Below are 24,829 nucleotides of genomic sequence, written 5' to 3'. Positions count from 1 at the left end.
CGAATTTTGTTTAACTCTATCAGTTATTAGACATGGTATATATAAGCAAGGAAAATAAGGTGCACCTTTACATTATATAAAATAATGAACCCAGAAATCACTTTTTAAAATTGGCAGTACAGACTGCAATATAAAAAATACTTGATATAGCAAAGTTAGATAGAAATAAAAATTTCAGTTGAAAAATTACAATATTTCAGTACAGCAGAGGGACAAATAACCTTTTATTAAAGCTACCAGATTTGGAGACTCTTGTACATGTTGATTTTGGAGAAAGGAAAGTCATTCTTCTAGAAGGCACTACCTGGTTTAAATGTGCTAGCAGCTTCATAAAGAAAACATGGGGAAAGTACAGTCAAGAAGACTGCCTGGTTCTCATGTGAGATTCCTTACTCTCTGCATCGCAGACTGCAAATTATTGCTGAGGAACTGTATTACCCATGTGCTTTTCCACGTCATCTGCAGTGTGCTCAGTCCACAGTGTCACAGATCTCCTTCACTTTCTGGTTAAAGTCTTCTGGTTGATCTGCATACACATAATGCCCTGCTCCGAGAATGGCCTAGGAAAGGAAAAGCAGTCAGATGGTCAGTGAGTAAAAGCATTTAATAAAACACAATGACACACACAAAGACACTTAGCAATGAAAGTGAGAACAGCTATATATAAAACATAAAAGAAAAAGCAATACTGATCTGTAGTAACTATTATATACTTCATTAAATAAAGGATCTGAGAATAAAGAGAAAATCCAGTGAACCTTACTAAAATTTTCATATGCAAAAATAACATTCTAAATTGACCTCTAACAATAGGGCCAACAGAAACACTGAACAAAGTAAGCATGTGCTGCCTTGGGAGGTGGTCGCAGTGCTATTGGACCTGTCTGTCCCTCTTTCAGTCTCTCCCACTGGGAGATGCTGTGGCTCTAGGACAGACAAGGGCCTAAGAATGGGGATTCGCTGTCTGGACATGAAGATTTGTATGGGTCAAACCCTGCCCCCGTCACAAGTGACAGCAGGTCTCTGACCAAAGCTGCAGGTATAGCTTAGATGTGAAAGCACAGGGATGACCTGAAATCTCACTGAAAGCAAAGATAATAGAACAGACTTCGCCTACAACTATAAGCCAAAAATAAACCACACACTTACTATAGTCTTCACATATGAATGTGGTCGTAATGACTGGATGCTGGTGCCAGAATTGCCATCTATGCAGGATCGGGCGCCATAGATGACCGAAACTGGAATGTCAGGGTGCATTTTACCAATTCGCTGCAGCATTGGTCTTTTTGCCCATCCATAAGGGACAGTCATATTTCTGAACGCAGTCTCACCACTGCGTTCAGAGGGAGAAAGGGAGAAAATCATATGTATGATTCTGGGGGATAAGTATGTATCACACTCCCACCTCTACCAAAACAGACTCATATTTAGCTTCTCCTCCTTTTAAGAAAAAACGCAGCTTACATAGAAAATAATTTACTAGGAAATGTAAGGAACAAACCCCACAGAAGTTATATGCTTTTGTTAGATAAACAAGGATGCTTTAAACTCTAAAAAAAACTCTTAAAAAAAATGATCATCTTCCGAATCAAAACATGCAACCCTAAGTCCCTATCATAAATCATCGAATTTCCCGTGGGGATGGCTGAAATATGCTTTTTCACGCTAACTTATTTACAAGGCAGCTTTTCCACATGTTCATCGCACCAGCATTTTACCTACAATGGCAAAACCAATACCAAGATAAGAACACATTCAGCTTAAGTATTCTTTGTGTATTGTTTATATTTAAAATTTTCTGCCTGTTATGATGTTTGCCATCTTTAAAAACCTTTCCGGCTGGGGAGAGACAGCCTCCTGGAGCTAGCCAATTCGTAGAGACAGCAAAGGACTCAACTGGGACTGCCTTTATATGCAAACTAACCAATCCAGAGCTGCACCTCTTCTGTCTGGCTTGCACACCCCCGGAGGCAATGTTCCTCTGCCTTAATCAGCCCAGGGCCAGGTGCCAGACAACTAGAAACCACCCCTATATCTTAGTGCCCACTGAAATTATTCAACTAGCAAATCCTACACTGCCTACCCTGCGCTGCCTTGCCTCTCCTGCAGAACCCAGTAAAGGCTCCTGCCTGGACTTTCCCTCACTCCTGTCTTCTGCCACCTGACCAATATCTGGTGCATCCCCCCTGACCCTTCAAAGCATTCAGTGACCCCCTCTCTAAGACCTGTGAGTATACTAAACTTTGTTTTCTTGAGCCTGTCCTATGTCTTCTCTCATGGCCACAGCTGACTGACCGCCACATAAAATACAGAACATTTGGCAAACTCCTAGGACAGATCCATTCTGCCGTCATTTCTCTTCTTTCCTTGTACTAGGTGTGCTTCTGAACGGCCGTTTATGAATTCAAGTTCCACCACAAGAAAGGCAACAAACTAGGATTACACAGGCACACGTAATCATGAAATGTGAGTAGGTGAAGAACAAACCACTAAGACCATGCAGGAAGACAGATGATGTCCCTGGAACAGGCCACTAAAAATTGTTGAAACAAGTCAATGAAGTGTGTAGACCTAAACCATCAGACCCAACTGCCTGGTGAGTCACAAAACATCAAACCCTTGGGGGACCCCCAAACCTCTCCAGCCTCCCTCACCTTTGGCAGAGAACCTCTAACCTACTTTATTAAAAAGACTGAGGCTACAGCTATACCTCAAGTGCTCTCAAGGCCTCAATTTTTTTAATAAAGTAGGTGTACATATTCTCTGACAGAAGTGAGAGAGGAACAACAAAAAAAGAGTGAAGGAGGCTGTCTCTGCATCTCACCTCTCAGCCTTTCACCCAAGTTTCAGTCTTAGAAAGGATGAGGTACCACTTTTATATTTTAAAGTATGGTCTGTGGCTAGAATCATCTGAAGCATTTGTTAAAGATGCAGCCCAGAACTGCTGAATTAGAGTCTTAGAGACAGAGTTCAGGTACCACTTTCTTTTTTTTTTTTAATATTCAATGGTCTTCACTACAATTATTATTTTTTTTACATCTTTATTGGAGTATAATTGCTTTACAATGTTGTGTTAATTTCTGCTGTACAACAAAGTGAATCAGCTATATGCATACATATATCCCCATATCCCCTCCTTCTTGTGTCTCCCTCCCACCCTCCCTATCCCACCTCTCTAGGTGGTCACAAAGCACCGAGCTGATCTCCCTGTGCTATGCAGCTGCTTCCCACTAGCTATCTATTTTACATTGGGTAGTGTATATAAGTCAACGCTACTCTCACTTCGTCCCAGCTTACCCCTCCCCCTCCCCGTGTCCTCAAGTCCATTCTCTATGTCTGTGTCTTTATTCCTGTCCTGCCCCTAGGTTCATCAGAACCATTTTTTTTAGATTCCATATATATGTGTTAGCATACAGTATTTGTTTTTCTCTTTCTGACTTACTTCACTCTGTATGACAGACTCTAGGTCCATCCACCTCACTACAAATAACTCAATTTCATTTCTTTTTATGGCTGACGTAATATTCCACTGTATATATGTGCCACATCTTCTTTATCCATTCATCTGCCGATGGACACTTAGGTTGCTTCCATGTCCCGGCTATTATAAATAGTGCTGCAGTGAACATTGTGGTACATGTCTCTTTTTGAATTATGGTTTTCTCAGGGTATATGTCCAGTAGTGAGATTGCTGGGTCATATGGTAGTTCTATTTTTGGTTTTTTAAGGAACCTCCATACTGTTCTCCAAAGTGGCTGTATCAATTTACATTCCCACCAACAGTGCAAGAGGGTTCCCTTTTCTCCACACCCTCTCCAGCATTTATTGTTTGTAGATTTTTTGATGATGGCCATTCTGACTGTTGTGAGGTGATACCCTCAGTGTAGTTTTGATTTGCATTTCTCTAATGATTAGTGATGCTGAGCATCCTTTCATGTGTTTGTGGGCAATCTGTATATCTTCTTTGGAGAAATGTCTATTTAGGTCTTCTGCCCAGTTTTGGATTGGGTTGTTTTTTCTGATATTGAGCTGCATGAGCTTCTTGTATATTTTGGAGATTACTCCTGTGTCCATTGATTCGTTTGCAAATATTTTCTCCCATTCTGAGGGTTGCCTTTTCATCTTGTTTATGGTTTCCTTTGCTGAGGCACCACATTTTTGACAAACTCCTCTAATAATTCTGGTACAGAACTCAGCACAAGAACTGGAGCTCTCATCATCATACTCCATTCTTGATCCTCTCCCTAATGACTGTAGGCTCTGTCTTCCAGGATCCTCCCAGCTCGTCAAGACTTTCAGGCTCTGTTTTCTCTACCGGTGCCTTGTACACAACATCCACAAGTAATTTTAAAAAAAAAGAAAAAGAAATACCTTTGCTTGGCCCTCTTGCTCCCTCTACTATGCTCTCTCTCATAATCACTGTCAAAATTCACGCAGACTCCCCTTCCCCTCGACCCTCACTTACTCCTCACCGCTGCAGCAGTGTTTCTCATGCTGACACACAGACTTGAAGAAGTGCTGAGTAAAAGAAGGGTGCAATCAGCAAATGAACTCGAAAATGCTGCCTAGTATCTCCCACGCACCTGGGAGATTCAAAACCCTTCGGCTTGGGCTTTCCTGGTGGCGCAGTGGTTGAGAATCCGCCTGCCAATGCAGGGGACACAGGTTCTAGCTCTGGTCTGGGAAGATCCCACATGCCGCGGAGCAACTAAGCCCATGTGCCACAACTACTGAGCCTGCGCTCTAGAGCCCACAAGCTACAGCTACTGAAGCCCACGAGCCTAGAGCCCGTGCTCCACAACAAGAGAGGCTGCCGCAATGAGAGGCCCACGCACCACAACGAGGAGTAGTCCCCGCTTGCAACTAGAGAAAGCCCGCATGCAGCAATGAAGACCCAACACAACTGAAAATAAAAAACAAACCAACAACAACAAAAAACCTTTGGCTTAAAAAACGGTTCTAAGAAGATCCATGGTACAGAAAACCATTCTTGTTTAACCCAGAACTCCTTTTTTGTAGAACATTCATACTCATTTGGGAATGCTGCTTTATTTGAAATTCTTCTTTCTCTCTCAACTCTGACCACCTTAACAAGATGCCCAAGACCAAGACTTCCCTCAACTATCCACAGGCACCTTAGGGGAAGAAAGTATGTCTGGCTTTTGTTTTTGTTTTTGTTTTGCGGTACGCGGGCCTCTCACTGTTGTGGCCTCTCCCGTTGCGGAGCACAGGCTCCAGACACGCAGGCTCCGTGGCATGTGGGATCTTCCCCGACCGGGGCACGAACCCGTGTTCCCTGCATCGGCAGGCAGATTCTCAACCACTGTGCCCTGTCTGGCTTTTTAATCTCTCATCAGAATCCAGTACAATGTTGTACATAGTAGGTGCTCCATGAATCGATGAGTAAATTAAAGTGTTAGTCATTTAACTACTTGTCCTTTTAAATTTAGTCATTTACATACTGATAAAAATCTCCTGGACTATTCATATATTTTCAAAAAAATAGAAGTCTAAAACACAAACACAGTAAATTTAGATAAACCTTACCTCGGAGTCTGGACATTACAGTGGTAAATGTATTCTGTCACAGTATCATCTGCAAACATTGAAGAATACTTCCGTTTGAAATCAGGCCTTAAACGCTGTACTAGACTTAAACCTATTTAATAGAAAACAAACATTTTAAATTACATGTATGTTTTAAATTATAATTTAATTTATATACAAATATAGAAGAGTTTAGTGTTTGCTTCTATGAGCACTACATGCTACATTACACATGTATTCAAATATGTATTTTAAGTGGAAAAAAGCACAGATCCTAGAAACTGCTCTCCTCAAGTTCCCTAAGGAAAGATTAAAATAAGAATAAAAGTCTGTCATATGTTGACTTACTAATATGCTTTAGGAGCTCAAAAACAGTTGCCTAAGACTTGTTTTCGTAGGAAAATAAATTGTATTAAACAAGGGAGGTGAATAGGACAGCTCATACATAAAATTAACTTAATAATTTGTATTTCTTCCACAATTACAACACATTAGCATCTATATGAAGTGAATTGGTATATAAATATTTCTTGGGAAAATTAATTCAGAGTTTCTGCTTGGGACACTAGCAGAAGTCCCCGCTAAGTCCATCCAAAGTGGCTCTCACAGTCCCACCCCTGAGGTGAGAGGCAGGGGCAAGGCCCCCAAAGCAAAGAGGATGAAGAGCAGGAACTTTTATCTGCCTACTGTTTTCCCTCGGGGACCCAGGGACTGGCCGGTTTCCCTCTCTGCTATCACTGCCCAATACTCTAGCAAGATCTTACTTCTTCACTGGCCCTGCCTTCCCATCTCTGAAGGAATTACACAGCTCCACCAAGAATTCTCATGATGCAGTGGACAATCTGCATCACCCTCACCACCATGTGCAAACAACAATGGGAGGCAGAGGACATGGCTTTAAAGGGCCCCTCCTAGGCTTCCTCCCTCCCCCATCATTATCTCCTAACTTCTTTTTATGCTTTACTTTTCCCATAATTGCTACCTGTGTAACTGTGATCAAGCAAAATCCACTTACATGTCAGGACTATAAAGCTCTTAAGCAGCTCATCAAAGGAGGACCAGGCACCTAAGAAGGCGTGGCTCTATGGGGGGGGCGGTGAAAAGAGGCTACCTACACGAGTACTGAGGGCATGTAGTGTGGTCACCAATTCAGCCCCTGCGCCCTCTTCTCATTGCTGCAGTCCCGCTGCTCTCCCAAAGGGATGGCACTCAGGCAAGGGCGGGGGCAGGCCTGGACAGGGGGCAGCAGAATCTACAGTCACCTATGCAGCAGGTATTGCCTCACCCTCACCCACCCGCCACACCGCTATTCTTTTCTTGCTAAGAGAACCTGACTTTTGTGTATCATTTAGGCAGCAACGTTCCCAGGAAAGCAGGCCCCTCGCTCCAGCCCCTGGGAACAAATGATGATTGATCAGTCATAGAAATTTCTTCTTCTTTGCTAATGGAAGAACTAGGGGTGGGCAGAGACATAAGGAGAAGTCTGCTGGGGCTCCCAGGGAAGACATCCTTCCCTGACAAAGAGCATCATGCTTTCCTTTCTTCTTGTTCGGAGAGCCTGTGAGATCATGCTTCCTGTCCTAGCAACCACTGAGGTAAAAGGTCAAGAGAATCACATACACAGACCCAAACCCTAACATCAAGGAGCTAGCTTTGGGAACAAATGCTAAAACCACCTGCTTCCAGACTGCTTGTTAAGGAAATAATAAAAGGCCTTCTGGTTTAAACCGCTGAGGTCTTCAGTCCCTTTCAGCCAAAAGCCCTCTTAACTAACACAAGCTGTAAGAGGGAAAGGCAGAGGTCCAGACCATCACCATCTGTGACAACGAGGGAAGGAAATTCCCTTGGCTGTGAGGCTGAGACAGAAGAGCTGAGGGTCAAATAACTTAAATCAGAGACTAAACTCAAAATATGACCAGAAACACAAATCAGGAGTCCCCCAAATCTTTGTGAGAAAGGATGACTTTTATCTTCTTAACACTCTGACATTACAGGGCAAGAAAGGAATCTGAGTAATGATACCTGTTATCCCACGTTTATCGGTCAGGTCAGGCTTTGTGACCTGTCAGCTGGACATCACTAACTGGCCAAAGGCTCCTCAACAGGTCACTGGGGCTAGCAGATAAACTCCCATGCCTGGGGCTAGCAGGTAAACTTCCCCAAGACACTACTTGCTTGGCTTTTTTCAGAATGTTCAAGGTCACCTAACCTCATCCTTAGCATTTCCCACCTCTTCTGCTTGCTAATTATCTGTAATGTTTACAATATAAAGACCCTTTTTAAAAAAAATAAATTTATTTATTTTATTTTTGGCTGCGTTGGGTCTTCATTGCTGCGCACGGGCTTTTCTCTAGTTGCGGTGAGCGGGGGCTACTCTTCGTTGCGGTGTGCAGGCTTCTCACTGTGGCGGCTTCTCTTGTTGCGGAGCACGGGCTCTAGGCGCACAGGCTTCAGTAGTTGTGGCACGCAGGTTCAGCAGTTGTGGCTCATGGGCTCTGGAGCGCAGCCTCCGTAGTTGTGGAGCACAGGCTCAGTTGCTGTGGCATGTGGGATCTTTCTGGACCAGGGCTCGAACCTGTGTGCCCTGCATTGGCAGGCATATTCTTAACCACTGCACCACCAGGGAAGCCCTGAAGACTCCTTTTTAAGGAGAGGAGCCTGGTTTCATTCACCTTTATGCATGGACTGGTACTTTTTAGAGGAGGAGGAGAAAAAGTAAGGTTCAGTTTTTTTGTTTGTTTTTAAGATTTTAACTAACAATGGTGATCAGCAAATATTCCTCTATTGCTATGTATAAACATTTTGCTTTCCTAGGATACAGATACAAGCAAGCACTCACCAAAGGGTCCTGCAATCCTGAGGCTGGCTAAAGGGTTAAAGGGAGTCAATGCTGCTCCCAAGGCTCTGATCCAAATTGGAATTGGTCTCTCTTCATCAGCAAGGTGTGGTCGCTCAGGAAAACCCCAAGGCTCCACTAAAATGAGATGACTAACCCTGCATGGGAAAGAACAGACTTCAGATCATTTGGCAAATTCACCCTAGGACTATAAAGAAATTACACGATTTATAAAGTAAAAATAGAATGAACTTCCTTCGAAAACCTTGCATTAAAGAAAAAACTAATGACTGAACAGGTTACATCATGCTCTTATTATGCATAAATTGATGAGATTTGGTAGGATTTGAGAGTTGTTATGGTAGAAAGAGGGCGTCATTTTTAATCTTTCTAAATGTGGAAAGTAACGGATGTGTGAAAGGGTATATGATAACTGTGGTTATTCTTGAGAAACAAGAAAAGACAGCATTTGTTGTTGTTTAAGCTACACTCTGGCAGGTGATATAGATCACTGACCATTCAGAAAAATCCAATGGTTCCACGTATCTCATGGTTGACACTGCAGAAATGACTGGAGATTAATATTACACTCATAAAATGGCTTTGGACACCAACAATAGTTATCTCCTATGAACCAAATCATTCTAAAAATTTATGAGGCATTAGCACTTTAGGTGGATTCAAAAGGACTTTGAATGAACGTTTGACAAACATGAAGATAATGTAACAAGATGGGCTGAAATTATACCCTTAGTTTGGGATTTCAGTTTGGTGAACAGGAACACATTTACCCTATGCATAACATCATGATATACTGGCATTAGATTCTGTTCCTAATCCTTTCCTAATTTTCTTCTTTACTTCAAAGAGACAGAAAAGCTTCATTCCAAACTCATATAAAAATTGTTTCATGTCACTAATAGTTTTAATTTTTCCATCTTAGGAAGCATCTTTCTGATGAGGGAAAACCAGAACCATGTCCTTGTGACTGTATCACGGTATAAGACATCATAAAGATCTTCAACAAAACATAAATGTCCTGACGCAAAACGATATTCAACTGTAGCCAAAACAGTCAACAAATGGCAGCAAAAATCTCCCAAGGGTGAACCGACACTGATTCTGTGTCGGTCATAATCGAAATAGAAAGGTAAAAAAAACAGAACATGGGAACAGACAGCTATTATTTTCCCAATATAAGAAGTTTTCTTATTTTTGTCAGTACAGATAAGGATGAGTTAGTAATGAATCCTTTGCTCTGACTGCATTTTCTCAAACAGAAAGCTTCAGAGCACAGACCCAGAGCATAGAGCTCCAAGGACCCTTGGAGAATACTCAGCCCAATCTTTCATCTCATCAGATGAGAAGAAAGCTGAGATGTACTATGTGACTCACTCCAGAACCTCAAGCTAGTCAATGCAAAACTAGGGCTATGATCCTTATTTCCCAACCCCAGTGTACTAACAGATGCCAACAAGCCATCAGGCAGAAGGCTCTCTTTCCTAAGAATAGGCCAAGCAACATAAGCTAAACAGATTAGTAAAGGTAGGGCTTAACTCTTACCCACTCTAGGCCAGTCCTAACACTATACTCTAAATCTCATAGCATCCAGAAGATCTGTAGAATGTAACTATGAATCTGTGTGAAGATATGTCAAATGTGAGATTTCCATATACTTAGAGTGACATCACTGCTTAAAAGTTTTATGAGACTATTTTCTAATAGTGTACGGAAATGGAGGTGAAAGTGAATTTTTTTTAAAAAAAGTTATCTCTCATATTCTGACTGCCTCCTAAATTCCTATGACAGCCCACAGTGAGATTTGAGGGTTGGGGAGGGGGACACATGCCAGAGGTATGAGTGGAATTAGTGAAACAGCCACCTAGTTGAAAGCAGCAAAGATTCATTTCGGGGAAATAGCTGGTATTATTCACTACTGACTTACCTAAAGAGAAAAACGAACTCTTTATTAAAACATACTCTACAGGAAAAGATGATTAAATTTTCTTACAAACTTGTTATGGGATTTTGCCCAGTCTGCTCTGAGCTCTTACTGACCTGCTAACCCAAGAAGGGGCAGGACAAAGGAAACTTGAGGGAGGAAAGTCTCACCTATCTCTAGTTAACTGATGGTATTGTTTTTGCCTTAGTTTTGGCTTGCCTTGTTTAGTATGGATCTATGAGATTTTAACAGGTTACACAGAGTATATATACAGGAGCAGATAACATTTTTTTTCTTTTTGAAATGGAGTAAATTGCCCCAACTGTTGTTTGATCCTATGCCTTCAGCCTAGCACATGGTAGATGCTCAGTAAACATTTGGAATATTGTGCTTTTCCAGTTTCCTTTTGATCCTTATCTATAATGATGTACAAATTTTATAAAGTATAATCAGAGTAAGCATAGGAGTTAGTCCAGTCTGAATTTTTCTGGTCCCCTGGATGACATTAGAACATCACTGTTATTTCTCATATTAATCTTGCAGGTCATTACTCATTAGTGGGTAGTAAAATCCACTTACAGAGTCAGAGCCAGTCTGTTTTTTAATAAAATTGTATAATTTGGAATAGAAAAATGTATCATATAACAAAACTTTTGTTTCAGACACACATATAATCATTATTGAGGGTTGTAGTCAAAAAAGTTGGAAAACAATTTTTTAAAAGCTCTGCAACAACGTCTAAACTGTAGTTATATATCATCTGCCTCCACTTGTAAAAAACCTCAGAAAATAACTGTCGCTTATTTTTGGTTGTAAGGATTTTAAATGAGAGACCATGCAAAGCACTTAGGCTGGCAGCTCTCAAATAACAAATACCCAGTAAATGCTAGCTAGTTATAGTAGCAAATACAGAAAGATTACTAGAGAATAATTCATTCTAGAAGCATGGGAAGACAGTGGCTGGGACCATGTAAGGAATGAGTAATTTAACTTTTTTTATTCTTCAGAAAAGCTTTATCACAGGCTTTGGCTCACACTCCTTATAATCCTGCACCAGACCAAGTTCCCAGGCTATCTTCTCACCTGCTTCTCTAGTAAGAAGATTATCTCCTCATTTGCTAGGCGTTATTTAGTTTTAATGTATATCCAAACTCATATACTAATCCAGACTCGACCCTCTAATATCCCATAGAGGATAGCCTGATGGGATTGTTAGTTCACATCTAGGCTTAAGGAACGGGTCTAGCCAGACAGTATGTGAGTCATCCTATCAGACATCTTTATCTAGAATCAGAGGCTAGGGACCTCCCTGGTGATGCAGTGGTTAAGAATCCACCTGCCAATGCAGGGGACACAGGTTCAAGCCCTGGAAGCCCAGGAAGATTCCACATGCCACGGAACAACTGAGCCTGTGCACCACAACTACTGAGTCTGCACTCTAGAGCCCGCGAGCCCCAACTACTGAGCCCTCATGCCCCAACTACTGAAGCCCATGTGCCTAGAGCCCGTGCTCCACAGCAAGAGAAGCCACTGCAATGAGAAGCCCGCGCACCACAATGAAGAGTAGCCCCCACTCTCCACTAGAGAAAGCCTGTGCACAGCAACGAAGACCCCCTCCCCTAAAAAAAAGCAAGAGAAAAAAAAAAGAATCAGAGGCTAATGCAAACTACAGGAAAAACAAAGAACCAGCAAAGCAGGAACACAAGAAGAGCTCATCAGTATAGAAACATAATGAAGCATTCTTCTCCAGGTTAGTCATTACAGTAGGTCTTGAGTTTGAAGATGGTGAGCAGATTACAGCCTACAGGGCAAAGAAGTAGGTAACACCTGCTCCAACATTCTGGGACAGCTGAGTCTAAATGCTAACAAGTCTATGGAAACCTGACTTTCACAAGACTTAAAGTCAGCTACCAGCCAGAAATAATACAACAGGAATGACCAGACCCAGAACCAAAATGTACAAAGGAGTTTACAGGACCTACTAAGGAACAAGGAAAAGGACCAGAAAGAACTCGAGTCAGTGCACAAATGAGGCATTCTCAAAAAGAAGTTAGCCCCAGATAGTTCCCATTGGTTCCAAGCCACTGAGGGGAGGATGGGGCACAGAACAATAAACTTAAATACCTCTAACTTCGAGTCAAGTAGAACAGTCTTTCTTCTGTTGACAGGTTGATAAGAAATGCTCAGCCCAGCTCCACATAGTCTGGAGACAGGAGACAGAGCCAGGCAAGGTCAAAAGCAAGATGATCTGAAAACCTTTTAGTGGAGAGACCAGTTGTAACCTATACTGTTGTGACTTGGAATGGATCTCTTTGCTAAACACTTCCTAAGTTAATAAAAGTTTTCACAGTGTCCTTTTCCTTAGTTTATAACAAATACCTATAAAATACAGATAGTCTCTGTATGGGATCCTGAACAGCAGGGGCCAGAATGAAAAGGAAAATGAAACGGAAACACTGAGTACACAGATGAAAGAAAGGAGACGGTATCTTTGGCTATTGTTGCTGGTTTCCTCTATTCCCTTTGTTCCCCCCTTAAGGTGATCAGACACTGCTTGATGAAGAAGATTTTACAGAGTGGCAGCCCAAGACACCTCACACAGTGGTCCTGTTTAATTAATGCAGCACATTAATCTACAAGTAAAATTATAGAAAACATCTCTAATTATCACACATCACGGTAAGAGAACGGAGATGAACTAAGGTCATTTTAGCGGAAGGAACGTGAGGTTTGTGCCTCCATTTGGAGTTATCCATTAATCAGTTCATAACTTCTCTGCCCACCAACCACACAGCCTTTCCAGAATGGCCCAGATGTCCCCCTAGAACAGGGCCTTTGCAATTTTTGTCCCTACTACCTAGAATGCTCTCCTGCTACATCCCTTTGAGACCTCCGCCTCAGCTCGAATTACACTTCTTTAGGATACCATAATGGACCTGAGACTGGGTCAGATATTCATCAAGATTTCTCACAGCTGTCATGCTACTCATGTGGTTATTTGTGTCTTTTCCCCCAATGCACTGTAAGCCTTACAAGCACACAAAGTCACTCAACATTATTTAAACAGAACCAACCTGTTTATTTCAATGAAGGACTCATCCAGGTACTTTTACATAAAGAATCACAATTGCTGAATACTCAGTTTTTAATCAATATCAAGAATCTGGGGAAAATATGGGATCACTGCCACAAGTTAGGCTATAGAACAACTTTTATGGACAGAGGCACTCTGCTGCTCATAGAGATGAAGCACACAGGTTGACCTAATGTACCAAAAATTGGAAAAAATTAGTTTTTATTTATTTTCTATTATTAGAATCATTCCTAAACAAGTACATTAAACTAGGCATTTTCACGCTTCTCCTCAAACTGTCCTATAAAAATAAACAAAGAATGAAAGAATGGGGCTGCCCATAAAAGATTAAGGGCAGAAATAGGTATGGATTGGGACATAAGTCCCAACAAGTAAAAAAAAGTGTTGTCTTTGTGGTTTTTTCCTCCATGCATAGAAATAATAGAAATTAAAGAGCTGTGGTTTTACTTAGGAGAAAAAAAAAGTACAGATTGTATCTATCATACCTGAGGAGGCAAAGAAAAAAGTCATATTCTCAAAGTCCACTTGAGAAAAAAGAGAGAAGAGATAAGAAAAGAAGCACAGTGAGTGAAGGAAATTAACTGAACCTCATCTGGTCTCTATTAGACCATTTCTTCCCGTCCTCTCACCCCACCCCACCAAAATCTTTCTGAAACTCAAAGATTTAATCTCATGACAGCATAATAAAAATGGTCCTTGTAGGGGAGGCTATGCATGTGTAGGAACAAGGATTACATGGGAAATCTCTGTACCTCCCTCTCAAACAGCTCTAAAAAAAGTTTTTTAAAAAGGTACCTGGATCAAGTTAAAGTTGGATAAGTGACATTTAGAGTAGGTAGTTACTTACAGTATAAAACAGACCACTCCGCTGCACCAGAGAAAATATGTGTATGCCACCAAGCAGCTTTTCTGGCTCAGGTAAAACCTCTCAGACCACACAGATGGCGACCCTGACAACCACCCAACTGCTTAGTAGGAGTGCAACTTGAAGAAACAGCTAATGCTAAATCTCACTTACTATGAGGCTTGCTATAATTATGAACACTTACACTGGTAGCAGTCAATTGTGTTTAACTACATTTGGATCTGTTGAGTTTGCTGAACTGTTCTATTACCCATAACATCTGATCTTCTATGGAAATTTAGATGAATTTGCTTAGTCAGGATCAAGCAGAAAAAGTTTCTGTAAGGTAAGAAATTAACACAAATGGGGACCATTACGGAGCAGTGAGGACGTCTGCAGCAAAGGAAATGATGTCTCTATAAGAACAGAGACATTCTTATTCATTGATCTCTTTCTTCTCCGGTAAAAGAGAAGTGCTCCAAGGAAAGCCATCCCAAAAAGCAACATAGGAAAAAAGCTAGGGGGAAGGAGAACCCTAGAGGTTAACTGCCACCTTCCTATACTGTGTGCTACACTGCGGTATCATCTGGTCTATACTTACTAATCATACAAAATATGATTTTGTGACCGCCCCCCAGATTAGCAACATAAATAATAGGAAATAGCATAAGAAAATAAGGTAAAGAAAGGAAGAGAGGGCTTCCCTGGTGGCGCAGTGGTTGAGAGTCCGCCTGCCAATGCAGGGGACACAGGTTCGTGCCCTGGTCTGGGAAGATCCCACATGCCGCGGAGCGGCTGGGCCCGTGAGCCATGGCCGCTGAGCCTGTGCGTCCGGAGCCTGTGCTCCGCAACGGGAGAGGCCACAGCAGTGAGAGGCCCGCGTACCGCAAAAAAAAGAAAAAAAAGGAAGAGATGTTACAAAGATTCTGAAGTAAACACTCATTAATTCAATGACTCAGAAAAAAATTCTATAGCAATAAAGGTTAGGGCACAGTATAATAATAAAAAAAGCTAAAAGATATTCTATGCAGGTGTATTTTCTGTAGCTTAGAGATGTGGAAACTAAAATTTAGAGATTAAGTGATTTGCTCTAAGCCATAAAGACAGCACTAGCACCTACGTCTTCTAATTTCTAACCTCTGGTTTTCTATTGCAGCTTACTAAAACCTGGAAAAGGTTAGGAAAAGCCTGCTGGATCCATAGGTCTAATGATAATAATAACTGTAAACAATAACAACAGTTTTTACTCGTGGCTTAAATTGTGTACATTCTAACAAATAGAAAGTCCTTTCATAAGCCTCCTACCAATGTGTAGCATATGTAATAGGAAAACCTGACAACACTATTTCTGCTACTAAATTGGCCATCAGTTGTGGCTATTCAGTCTACAGGGTCCTTTAAGACAATGTCTGTCTTATAAGGTTCAGACACCAAAAACCACCAAAGAGGGGAACTGGAAACCAGCGCTTGGGTGCCTCTCTTTTGTCACCATCACTTACCTTGATGGGTACTTCAGTGAGTAGGCAGCACCCAGGAACCCACCCAGGTTGTGTCCAAGCAAAATCATTTTGTCCAATCCTAATGCACATCTCCACTCTTCAATGGATTCCACAAACTGATTCTCTACTTCTTCTGCATCACTGTCAAATCTGGGTCTGCTACTTCGTCCAAAGCCCAGCAGGTCAAAAGCATAGACAGGTCTATTGGTGCAAAGATCTCCAAAATTCAGTGCCCAGAGTCCAAGACCTCCTCCAAAACCATGGAGGAGGACAAGTGGAGTCTTATTTGAAATGTTATGAGAAAGCTTCAGTGTCCATATTTTATTTCCATTAGATATACGAACAGGTCCTTTTTTGTATGTGCAGGGGACACCTAATGGAAACATAAAAGAGAAATTCTGCTTAGTGTCACTACTTCTGAGAAGGTGAGTATTCTCAGAGCAATCAGAAATTAATAATCTAGAAACCATCTGGTATTCATTTATATGAGTTTAGCCTTTATTATATCAGCCCTAAAAAAAAAGTGCACATTTTATTGAAGCAATTCTTTTTTTCTTTAATTTTATTTATTTATTTGTTTGTTTGTTTACTTCTTCATTGTGGTGCACAGGCTTCTCATTGCAGTGGCTTCTCTTGCTGCAGAGCACGGGCTCTAGGTGAGCGGGCTTCAGTAGTTGTGGCATGCAGGCTCAGTAGTTGTGGCTCGCAGGCTCTAGGGTGCAGGCTCAGTAGTTGTGGTGCACACACTTAGTTGCTCCACAGCACATGGGAGCTTCCCGGACCAGGACTCAAACCCACGTCCCCTGCACTGGCAGGCGGATTCTTAACCACTGCACCACCAGGGAAGTCCCAAAGCAAGTATTTCTTAATTACCATATTTTACATCTTGGTGGTAAGATCTATCTCAGACAAGTCTCAAGCAACTGTGGCCTAGGTTTTCTGGCAAGTCATGTCAGCTCTTTGGACTTCTTTCCATATCTGTCAGTTGAGGGTACTGGAGTGGAACTTAGTGGCTGCTGAATCCATTATTTTAAAGTCTCTAGCTTTACAGACAATAGAATACTACCTTGTATGTGTAGGACACTTGAAGATTAAGCATTGAACATTGAACTCAGACTCAAAAGAAACATTTTTTCCCTAAAACATCATCATGAATTTAGGGAAGAATTAACATGTATTAAACACATAACTGAAATCTTAAGTCATCATAATGTTTAGTAGAAAAAGATGGCAGGAACTCCTCAGCATGAGGTGCCAGGTAGTCTGAGTTTGTATCCAACAATCTCTCTAGAGAAAGCAAATAATCACAATTTTGTAGATAAAAAATCTTTCCTGCCCTCAATGCTACAGGACTAAATACTTTAAATCTCCCCCAAAACTGACTGAAGATGAAACTAATTTGAAATTCTTTTACATTAAATTATCAACTGAATAGCTACACTTTAGATATATCTTAATTATTTGTGCATATACATCTGCAGTGGACAAACACGGAGAACCGGGAGTTTCTGCCCTTTAACTAAATAATCTCCAGTTTTGTACCCACATAGTGGCAGAGGGGAAACCCAGCATTTGTTCAGAATATTAACAGAGCCCAGAGTGAGTGGAAATGACACCAGTTTAGAAAAGGAGGTGATCCGGTACTAGTGCCAAGCCAAACCACATTCTGAACATAGATGTCTGCGCATTCCCATAAAAACGATCTGTGACCTCTATGAGAGAGCTCACCCCACTGTATTAGCTGCTTGCTTCTATGTCTGATATTAAAGCAGGGGCCAATTCTCACTCCTATTTGCATCCCTAGAACCCAGCAGTAGGAAATCAGTATGTCTGTTAAACACATGAATTGAGTATCTAGCCCCCCTTTTTTTTTATCTCTTGACAAGAATTTTTTCTTTTAGTAAATCACAATGACAACTTTGCCAGCTTTGTAGAGAACAAGATTACCCAACCATACAGAGCAGAAATCCATTTGCATGTTAAAAATCCATATAAGATGGCTAATTGTCCCCTTCTTTGGATATATCCCGTTATGGTCACTTACTCCTGAATCATTCAAATGCACAAACAAAATTCATTTGTGGCAGAGAGTATGAAAAACAGGTGTGGACAAGTATATGCACAAATATACATAATAATCATGTATGTGCACTGCACCACTTAAGCTCTTCCTCTAAACAAAATTTCACAGTAAACACCATTACTTGAACGTATACCCACAGATATCTGGGAACACTCTGACAGTACAAGTGTGGGTAAATTTCAGTGCTCACAAGAAACAAAAAAGATAAAGGTTTCCACACTACTATAAATGTAGACATAAAGAATCCTAGAATACTAGACTAAGGATCACCCCGCCCACTCCTCTTATGGGCAAAAACTAGGAAGGTGAGAAAAGGAACTTGCCCGAGACGCTGTAACCCCTGGACTGCAGTCCTGGGCCTAGAACAGGTTACCTGGATGTAGTCCAGTATGTGTTCTACTAGACAAGGCTACTTGCTCTGCGATACCTACAGCCTGCTCTCAGAGCAGTCTGCGGACCTCTGGTGAGCCACAGATCCTTTCAGGAGGTCTCACGAGGTCAAAACTATTTTCATAACAATCTAAGACTTTATTTGCCTTTTTCACTCTCATTCTCTGATGGGTATACAGTGGCGTTTTCCAGAGGTCACATGATAAGTGACTACCAACAGTCTGAATGCAGAAGCAGATATGAGAATCCAGCTGCCTTACATTAAGCCAGATATTAAAGAGGTGTAAACTTGTAAACAATGTTACTCTTTTCACTACATTTGTTTAGAAAGCAGTTATTTTTAGAAAACATGTTATTTATTTTAACCTGCAATGGGTTTATTACTATTGTTTTAAAATAAATTAATAAGTTGACATATTTTGAATTATTCAGCTTTAATTTTTTTTTTTTTTTTTTTTTTTGGCGGTATGCGGGCCTCTCACTGTTGCGGCCTCTCCCGTTACGGAGCATAGGCTCCGGACGCGCAGGCCCAGCGGCCATGGCTCACGGGCCCAGCCGCTCCGCGGCATGTGGGATCCTCCCTGACCGGGGCACAAACCCGTGTCCCCTGCATCGGCAGGCGGACTCCCAACCACTGCACCACCAGGGAAGCCCTCAGTTTTAATTTTTAATACAGTAAATATTGATAGCTATAACCTCTAAACAAAGTTCCTTGGGGTATTTCCTAATTTAAGAGTATAAAAGGGACTCAAGACCAAAAAGTTTGAGAACCCTTGACTTCTTCCCACATTTACGTACTTACTGATGACATGTAAAAGGAAAAAAAAGTTCTTTTGCCAGCAACTAACACGCAACAGGATCTGATCTTCAGTTTCAAGGCGATGCTTTATATTGGACCTATTTTAGTAAATGGCTCAGTTAACTTATAAGAAGAAAACCTTACATTTTAAAATTTTCTCTTCAGCTTCTTTAAGGTGTGATGTTGACGAAGGACACCATGTGGGAAGCCAACCAGTTAGCCATCCTGACCTGGAGCATCAAAAACAAAATACAAATAAGTGAGTTAATGCTCTTCTCAACTCCCAACTGTTACATAGGGAGAAGAAAAGCAGAACAGAAAGTATACTGTCCGTGTGATGAGGAAGCTCTCTGTATGTGACAAATTCACCTAATAGGTACAAAGCATTGTGATAAAGTACTGGGATACAGATACCTTCAACCTGAGAACCTACAAGTAGATCTCCAAGTCCATCTTACCTTCATGGATAGTCAGATTCCACATAATCAAGCAGAGACTAAAAATGGGCAGAACAAGAAAAGACAAAAAAGGCATTCCACCACCCCACTGCAAGACAGTTTCTTATCAGGGTGGAAGTACAAAAAAGTTAAAGACCATGAGTACGATCATTTCAATGGCAGGTTCACAGCAAGTACAAAATATACCTACTGTGAGGGCTGAGAGAACAGACATCTTATTAAAATATGAAATTTTTTTTAAAGCTTCAAATCTCATGGTTAAGTGTAGAACACACCCCTAATACAAATGCAGAGGATGGGCCCATGTCCAATCTACCTAGCATGAACGGTTAACTTTTAAAAGCTTTGGATTCCAGCAAACAGTAGATGATAAGAAGGCCGCAGGCATCTGGCAGAAGACAGCGAAACAAAGAGAACAAGGAAGCAGGCCTTGCGCAAGAGGAGACAAAAGGCATGGGGAGGCTGGAACTTACACACTTTGCTCTTAGCCAACCAAGGAGAGGGTGAGCCTTCAACTACTGGTCTAGCAGCAGACCCCAGGCATATCCTAACAATCTGAGATAATGCAGGGCATTAGCAGTCATCTGACAGTTAGCAAGCGCTCAGCATATGGCCAGTATCACTTAAAGTGAGAACTTTCTCATCAAAGAGAAAATGAATTAAAGAAGAAGAGAAACCAACTACTGCAGAGTCCAGATGAGAGGTAAGAGCCAGAACGAAGGCTTTGGCAACAGGAATGGAGACAAGAAGATGAGGAATATTTAAAATTAAACAGGGGGCTTCCCTGGTGGCGTAGTGGTTGAGAGTCCGCCTGCCAATGCAGGGGACACAGGTTCGTGCCCCAGTCCAGGAAGATCCCACGTGCCGCGGAGTGGCTGGGCCCGTGAGCCATGGCCGCTGAGCCTGCGCGTTCAGAGCCTGTGCTCCGCAACGGGAGAGGCCACAGCAGTGAGAGGCCCGCGTACCGCAAAAAAAAAAAAAAAAAAAAAAAAGAATAGCTGTGAATAGAGAAATGTGCTAAGTGCTAAATGCGTTGATACAGCATCTACCTTTTCTAAGCTTTGTAGGCTCATCCTACTGCATTTCCCTTCCCTGTAAAATTTCTCTGGGCATTATGTATAACAGGCGCTCAATAAATAATGTTTGCTGAATGATTAAGTCACTCACAAACCAAGGTACTCTCAGTCCAAGCTACACCCATTTCACAGATGTGAACACTGAGGTTCAGAAATGCAGGCCCAAGAGTATTCAGCTAGTAAGTGACATAAGCAGAGATGTGACCTGAATTCTGAGTGACTTCAAAACACTTTTTATCTCAGGTGACTACCTTCCTTAAAATGTCTGAGGAGTTGTCAGAATAAAATCACATTCCTTAAATCTGCACAGAAGATGCTTTACAATCCATCCACAGGTTACTTCGCCCCATCTTGTCTTTTCACATTGTACTTTTTTTTTTTTTGCGGTACGCGGGCCTCTCACTGTTGTGGCCTCTCCCATTGTGGAGCACAGGCTCCGGACGCGCAGGCTCAGCGGCCATGGCTCACGGGCCCAGCCACTCTGCGGCATGTGGGATCTTCCCGGACCGGGGCATGAACCCGCGTCCTCTGCATCGGCAGGCGGACTCCCAACCACTGCGCCACCAGGAAAGCCCCACATTGTACTTTTTCAATACCTCATAACTCCCAAAATTTCATGTTATTTTATGCCTCTATGGCTTTTCCCCCTGCCCAGAATACCTTGCCTTTTCTGAGATACTGTCCCTGATCCTGATGCCAAGAGCACAGGTGATTAGTCAGTCCTCTGGCCCTTGTTACAGGTATAGTTACTATTGCTGTGGTTACTTGTCTACTATTTATCTGCCCTACTGCACTCTGAGCACAATGAATACTAAACCCACGTTAAAAGTCATTCGTATATTGCCAGTGCCAAACACACTAACCGGCTTGTGGCCACGTGAGTGCCTGGTAACTGTGTGTGTGAAATGAAGGCCTTGGTCAAATGAAATACAAGAAGCGGATGGAGGAAGGCAAATGAGGTTCATTTCTATAGGCAGAGAGCACTTACAGTTCCACTAGTTCTTTATTAGGTGACAGGATATGGGCAAGATGTGGGCCTGAAACCCCCCCAAAACAAAACAAACAAATGTCAACGCAAAAAGATCAGTCAAGAAAAGGGTAATCAACAGAATGAACAATTTAGAAAGGTGATGAAAAGCACTGTAACTCACATTTTTTCTCATATATATAAATTTTTCCTTTTTATCTGCTAGTCAACTTTCTTCTTGTCTCTTTATCTTCAGATGTAAAAACTTCCTAGTAAGGTCCGTAAGTAAGCATGTATATATGTATGTATGTATGCATGTACACACAAACACAGGATTAAAGGACAGGACTATAAGCAGATGTATTTGGTCAAGTTTTCATGGCATGTGGGTTATACTATGGAGATATTATGTGAATAAAAGAATGTCAGGGTTCCAGTTCAAGATGGAAGATCCTGATCTCACCTCCTCCACACTCACACTGAAATCTACAGCTACACATTCAACAATTTCCTCTGACAATAACCTAAAAACTGGCAGAGCAAGGCCCTCCACATCACCCAAACCAGAGAGAAACCACATCGAAGCAGGTGGGAAAGGCTGAGACACAATCTCACGATAAACCCCACCCTGGTGCAGCGACCCACAGTCGGGAGGGAACTCAAAACCCAGAGCTTCTCCCTGAGGAGCAAAGGGCTCATAACCCACATTGGGCACCCCAATTTTTAAGACTGGCAGCTGAAAGATGAGCCCCCAAAATGTCTGGCTTTGAAGACCAATGGGGCTCAAGCCCATGAAACACATGGGGTGTGGCAAATCGAGGAATGGCTCTTAAAGGGCTTGTGTGCAGACTCACCTGCACCAGGGCCCAGCACAGAAGCAGCCTTTTGAAATCACTCGGGCTTTACGTGAAAGAGACTAATTTCCTAATTTTAAAGCAATGGCCGAAGCAGCAGGGGCCTGCTGGGATGCTCTCCAGGGATGGAGACTGGTGGTCACCATCTTCCTGCTCCCCCTCTGCCATTTTATGTTTGGTGACCCAGTTTTTATGTTTGCTACACAGAGGACACCCCTTGATCACCTGGCTCTGGCAGTCAGAGGGGCTTGTGTTCCTGGGTCCCATGGGACTGTAACAATCAGACAGTTCTTGGCAGACTGCCACTCTCAGGACACCACACAGACAGTTGACAGAAACACTTCCCTAGTCTCTCTGAGAAAGTGGCCTATTTGTTTGTCCAGGAGTTTTGGCCTTAGAAGCAGGTTTCTGGTTTGGCACACATTAACGACTACAGAGGTGCTTTCATGGAACAGAGGCTGGGAGATGCCATTTTGCACTCACCCTCTGCCTTGCTATAGCTCACCAATATCTCCCAGAAAGGAGCTTGTGTACTCCTGGAGCCCTGATTTGTGTGACTGCTACCCAAGCGACGCATCCAAACCTGGAGGCCAGCAAGGCTTACGGTTGTGGTCCCACAGCAATATATATATATATATACATATTTGCATTACTTAAAAACTGATACCTAAGGTTTTGGCTTCCATTCAGCCTGAATCTAGGTGCTGACTGAGATACTCCCCTTTGGGACACTGGCCTTGGCACATCCTCAACTACTGGGAACCAGTAAAAATAAAATAAGCTTCTTGGACAATCACAAAGGTTTGAAAGACACGAAGAGCTAGGGCAGGGTTAAACAATAAGGTTTATCTCCTATGGTCAACCCTTTAAGACTGGGAGAAGTGGTTGTTTTTCATCTATTGCACAGAAACCAACAGAGAATCAAGCAAAATGAAGAAACAGAGGAATGTGTTCCAAACAAAAGAACATGATAAAACCCCAGGAAAAAAGAAAAAAAATGCTAATGAAACAAAGATAAGTAATTTACCTGATAAAGAGTTCAAAGTAATGGTCGTAAAGATGCTCACTGAACTTGGGAGAATAAACATGGTGAGAATTTTGACACAGAGACAGAAAATACAAGAGAGTTCCACACAGAAATCACAGAACTGAAAAATACGAACTAAAAAATACACTAGATGTGGGAATTCCCTGGCAGTTCAGTGGTTAGGACTTGGCACTCTCACTGCAGGGGCCCGGGTTCAATCCCTGTGCAGGGAACTAAGATCCCAAAAGCCACACAATGTAGCCAAACAAACAAACAAACAAACAAACAAAACAAAACACTAGGTGAGTTCAATATCAGACTAGATAAAGCAGAGAAAAAAGGATCAATGAACCCAAGACAGGGCAGAGGAAATCACCCAAACAGAGCAGGAAAAAGAAAAAAGAATGATAAAAAAAAATAAAGATACCATAAGGGACTTATAAGAAAACATCAAGCTGAGTAATATTCACACTTTAGGGGTCCCAGGAAAAGAAGAGAGAGAGAAAAGGGCAGAAAACTTATTTTAAGAAGTAAGGGCTGAAAACTTGCCTAACCTGGGAAAAGAAAAAGACATCCAGATCCAGGAAGCCCAGAGAGTTCCAAATAAGATGAACCTAAAGAGACCCACACAAAGCACATTATAATTAAAATGCCAGAAGTTAAAAACAAGGAGAGAATCTTAAAAGCAGAAAAAGAAAAATAATTTTTTATACATAAGGTACCTCATAAGTCTCTCGGTTGATTTTTCAGCAGAAACTGCAGGACAGAAGGGAGTGGCATGATATATTCAAAGTCATGAAAGAAAAAAATTTTCGAACCAATAACACTTTAACCAGCAAAGTTATTCAGAACTAAATAAGAGGTAGAGTTTTCCATACAAGCAAAAGCTAAAGGAGTTATCACTACTAAACCAGCCTTACAAGAAATGTTAAAGGGATTTCTTTAAGCTGAAAAAAAACAGCACTAATTACTAAGCAGAAAACATATCAAAGTATAAATCTCACTGGTAAAGGTAAATATACATAAAGGTAGTGCACTAACCACTACTAAAACTAGTATGAAGATTAAAACACAAGGGACTTCCCTGGTGGGACAGTGGTTAAGAATCCACCTGCCAATGCAGGGAACACGGGTTCGAGCCCTGGTCCAGGAAGATCCCAAATGCCACGGAGCAAATAAGCCCGTGCGCCACATCTACTGAGCCTGCACTCTACAACCCGCGAGCCACAACTACTGAGACCATGTGCCACAGCTACTGTAGCCCGCACACCTACAGCCCCATGCTCCACAACAAGAGAAGCCACCGCAATGAGAAGCCCATGCACCACAATGAAAAGCCCACGCACCGCAACGAAGAGTATCCCCCACTCACCGCAACTAGAGGAAGCCCGCATGCAGCAACAAAGACTC

At 42.0% G+C, this 24,829-nt stretch overlaps 1 protein-coding gene across 5 annotated transcripts in view; it reads right to left on the bottom strand.

Moving 5' to 3' along the window:
* Positions 1 to 200: 200 nt before the first annotated feature.
* The window catches only part of ABHD5 (abhydrolase domain containing 5, lysophosphatidic acid acyltransferase), a 45,012-nt gene continuing 20,383 nt past the window's right edge, over positions 201 to 24,829 (bottom strand). For 2 of the 5 annotated variants that reach the window (XM_033402072.2, XM_004277890.4), the window contains 6 exons: positions 19,182 to 19,267; positions 15,766 to 16,138; positions 8,390 to 8,544; positions 5,551 to 5,662; positions 1,150 to 1,336; positions 201 to 560 (listed from right to left, as the gene is read on the bottom strand). In XM_033402072.2, coding sequence (XP_033257963.2) covers positions 471 to 560; positions 1,150 to 1,336; positions 5,551 to 5,662; positions 8,390 to 8,544; positions 15,766 to 16,138; positions 19,182 to 19,267 — 1,003 coding nt within the window. In that variant the 3' untranslated portion in view covers positions 201 to 470. Of the gene's footprint in view, positions 561 to 1,149; positions 1,337 to 4,158; positions 4,522 to 5,550; positions 5,663 to 8,389; positions 8,545 to 15,765; positions 16,139 to 19,181; positions 19,268 to 24,829 lie in introns of those variants that run through there. The other 3 variants (XM_033402073.2, XM_033402076.2, XM_033402075.2) reach the window with 3 other exon arrangements.

The sequence above is a fragment of the Orcinus orca genome, chromosome 10 (genome assembly GCF_937001465.1).
Source record: "Orcinus orca chromosome 10, mOrcOrc1.1, whole genome shotgun sequence".
In the NCBI taxonomy this organism is placed as follows: domain Eukaryota; kingdom Metazoa; phylum Chordata; class Mammalia; order Artiodactyla; family Delphinidae; genus Orcinus; species Orcinus orca.
Note: the sequence above shows the minus strand (reverse complement) of the source record. Positions and strands in the feature narration are given on the sequence as shown.